The sequence below is a fragment of the Branchiostoma floridae genome, chromosome 6, assembly GCF_000003815.2.
Source record: "Branchiostoma floridae strain S238N-H82 chromosome 6, Bfl_VNyyK, whole genome shotgun sequence".
Classification (NCBI taxonomy): Eukaryota; Metazoa; Chordata; class Leptocardii; order Amphioxiformes; family Branchiostomatidae; genus Branchiostoma; species Branchiostoma floridae.
The window spans coordinates 2,767,315-2,770,330 of NC_049984.1; the positions used below are offsets into that span (position 1 = coordinate 2,767,315).

General features: G+C 37.7%; 1 protein-coding gene across 1 annotated transcript in view; it reads right to left on the reverse strand.

The window, feature by feature from the left end:
* Positions 1-3,016, reverse strand: part of LOC118417453 (ATP-dependent DNA helicase Q4-like) — a 79,882-nt gene that overhangs the window by 57,511 nt on the left and 19,355 nt on the right. The window contains exon 11 of the mRNA XM_035823016.1: positions 918-1,031. Within this exon, the coding sequence (XP_035678909.1) occupies positions 918-1,031 (114 nt within the window). The remainder of the gene's footprint in view (positions 1-917; positions 1,032-3,016) is intronic.

Genomic DNA, 3,016 nt, shown 5'->3' on the forward strand with positions numbered 1-3,016 from the left:
TGATTTTCATTTCCGCCCAACTATCATTTATTTGATGATGTATTTTTAAATCCATCCAACAGACAGGACATTTTAGTTGACTTATAACCTTATTTGTTTACTTCTAAGTTTGTATACCAGCTACACGTCACTTTGTTTCTCTATTTTTTCATGTCGTTATCATTATCTCTTGACTTTGTTATTTATTAGCGTTTTGTAGTCCTGTATGTGTGTCTTTATTTTGTTTATGTACATGAGGAGAAGACCTCGATAAGCAGGGTATGCTTTCTGTCTTATCCTCTTTTAAAAAATCTGAATAATAAAAAAAAAGAAATGATAATTTGTCATTACTGTTATTGTTATTGGGTGGGCTGACTACTCTCTCTTCGCAGCCAGGGGCTGAATTGCGAGGAGCTTACAAAAGGTGGGGCTAAATCGCAAGGGTCTAGAGCGGCTACCATTCGGCGCTAATTCAGGTGACCTCAATATGACAGCCCCCTTTGAACCACTCACGGGAAGGACCTCTACTCTTTTCACAGTGGTAAGGCCCTGATGCCGAAACTATTTTGAGAGGTCTGAAATAATGCAGGGGCTTACAGCTTTGCTTTAATAGATAGTCCAATAAACTTCCTGCAACCTATGACCCAGAGTCCCATGCTCTATCTGCAAAAGCTAATTCTTTGACAAAGACTGAAATTTGAACAGTCTAAATTTGCTGCTTGAAATTGCAATTCTTCTTTGCTTTGCTTTTCAGTTCAGTTCAGTTCATCCTTATCAACGGCATGTTTTATTCCTACTTAAATCAGTGAAAAGAGCATGTACACTCACCTCCACTATAAAAACTTTAAATCTTTAGTCCTAAACGTAGTGCAGAGAAAGTGACATCCTACCAGATAACTATCAAAAGTTGTAAGGTTTCTTCCTCAAGTTATCAAGACATCAAGAAAGGGTACCTTTCCCTCCAAGATCAAGGTCACCACGTTCTCCCGCTGTTTCTGTGTCATGTTGGAGTGGAGACAAGCGGCCTTCAGTTTGGACGGCAAACCGGTCACCTGAAATGATTTCATATCATATCAAATAGTTTTACTAACAGTTAGATCTATAATAAAAATATCAAAAAAAATTATCGTTCTTAGTGGCAAATGTTGACACATACATGTGGACATTGGCACACCAAATCCTGTTGATAAATTAGCCAAAGAGGCTGTAATAATTTCATATCAAATAGTTTTACCAAGAATTCTTTCAGATTAAGTCTCCACTCAGATACCACCCGTGAAGTGGAGACAGACGGCCTTCAGCTTGGTACAGGTGCTAGGAGTTACAGGTACAGGTATTATCAACATCTGAATAACTTTTTAGAATAATTGCTGATATTCCTTGATAAATGGTATTCTTTTCGGCGCTTTTGCCAACTACTTCTTCCAAAGAAAATTTTTATTTCTATTCTAATCTTGTTATTTTGTTCTGTTGTACAGAGGACGCATTATTACAAAATGTAGTAGAATCCATTTTTCATAATGTTATGTTTCTTGTTGTTATACAAACAAGGTCAACTAAATACATATGTGAGAGCCATCATTCTCATCTACGACCTTAAGTTATTTTATCAATAAGAAAAACTTGTCGTCACCAAGAATAGTAGTGGCATCCTTGTCATGCAACATTTAACTTAATGTCCCCTTTAAGAACTGTTGTGGCAAAAGGAAGAGATTTAGGAACAGGTGTTTCCCTGTCAAGCTGTTATGTTAACTCATGATCCTTGAAACTTCATGGTGACGTCTTAAATCTTGTCATGCGCATGTGGTAATTAACAACTTTTCCAGGCAAAACAATTCAAAGCATGAATTCAAAGTTCATCTGTGTTCAACTTGGTAAATACCATTTTAAAAGAGGAGTAAACTTTAAGTATCTAACCAATACAAAATGTTTTCATCTAAACCTCAGGACTAACAGTTATGCTGCATGGATTGCCGTTATAATGTTCTGTTTCCAAAGAGAGAGGAGAAACAAAAGGTGTTTTTTTACAAGTTTTCAAAAGATTGTCAAACTTTGTAAAATAGGGAATGTTGAAATATGAGAGTACTGTGATTTCCATAGCACAGTTTGCAGTTTATTTTTGCTGCTATTCCAGCGGGTTTTTTTTGTGTGTATAGACAAGGCATTGCCATGCCACAACTCACAGCCCACAAATCATTATATTAGGAAAGTTTCCCATCTAAAGCAATTACAGCGTCGACTAATCGGATTTGAAATAAACGAGCTCGTACAGTAAACACCTGAAGTGGCAGATTTCCCCACAAGAAAGGGACCGCCCCCCTCCCAATCCCTGCACAGGTTGTGGTAACCAACACTTGTTGTTGAAACACCTGTTTCCCAAAGCGCACACAGCCTGGCCAACAAAGGGGGCACGCCCGCCGCAAACGTGAGAAAGTTTGGGCGAACAGGTGTGCAGGATCAAACGCAACAGGTGACTCAAGAACCTGCGGATTTACAGGTACTATCAAGCCTCACACTCAAGTGAACGCTTGTTTCTTTCTTACGACCTGCACCAGACCAAGTAACTGGCAACTAGATCCTAATCTGGACATCTATTGTACACAACAAAACACATAGCAATGACACTCTCGAGCAACAATGGTTACAATTTGACTGAATCAAAAGTAACCGAAATCAGAATTCACTGGTACCTGTATGCTGCATATATTTTCTTTTCAGTTCCTGCAATCTCTACCAAGTTGAACATAAAACTGATTTATTGTAAACTTAAGCATTTTAGTAGCATCAGTCTTAGAACGATAGTGTAAAACTGGAGTTAGACCTTTGAATTACTTACAATGCTTCTTTCTGACACTAACAATTGACAAAAACTGTAAAAGATATTGTATTTTCTTGAGTTGAAGTCAGCATTTAAGCAGCATTAAGTAGAAGGAAGCTTTTCTTAAAGTACAACTTCTTCGAGTCTTCAGTTAAGCAGCATTTTTGAGTGGGATCATATTTCTGAAGAATGGCGTCAGAAAAAGTACATATCATTATC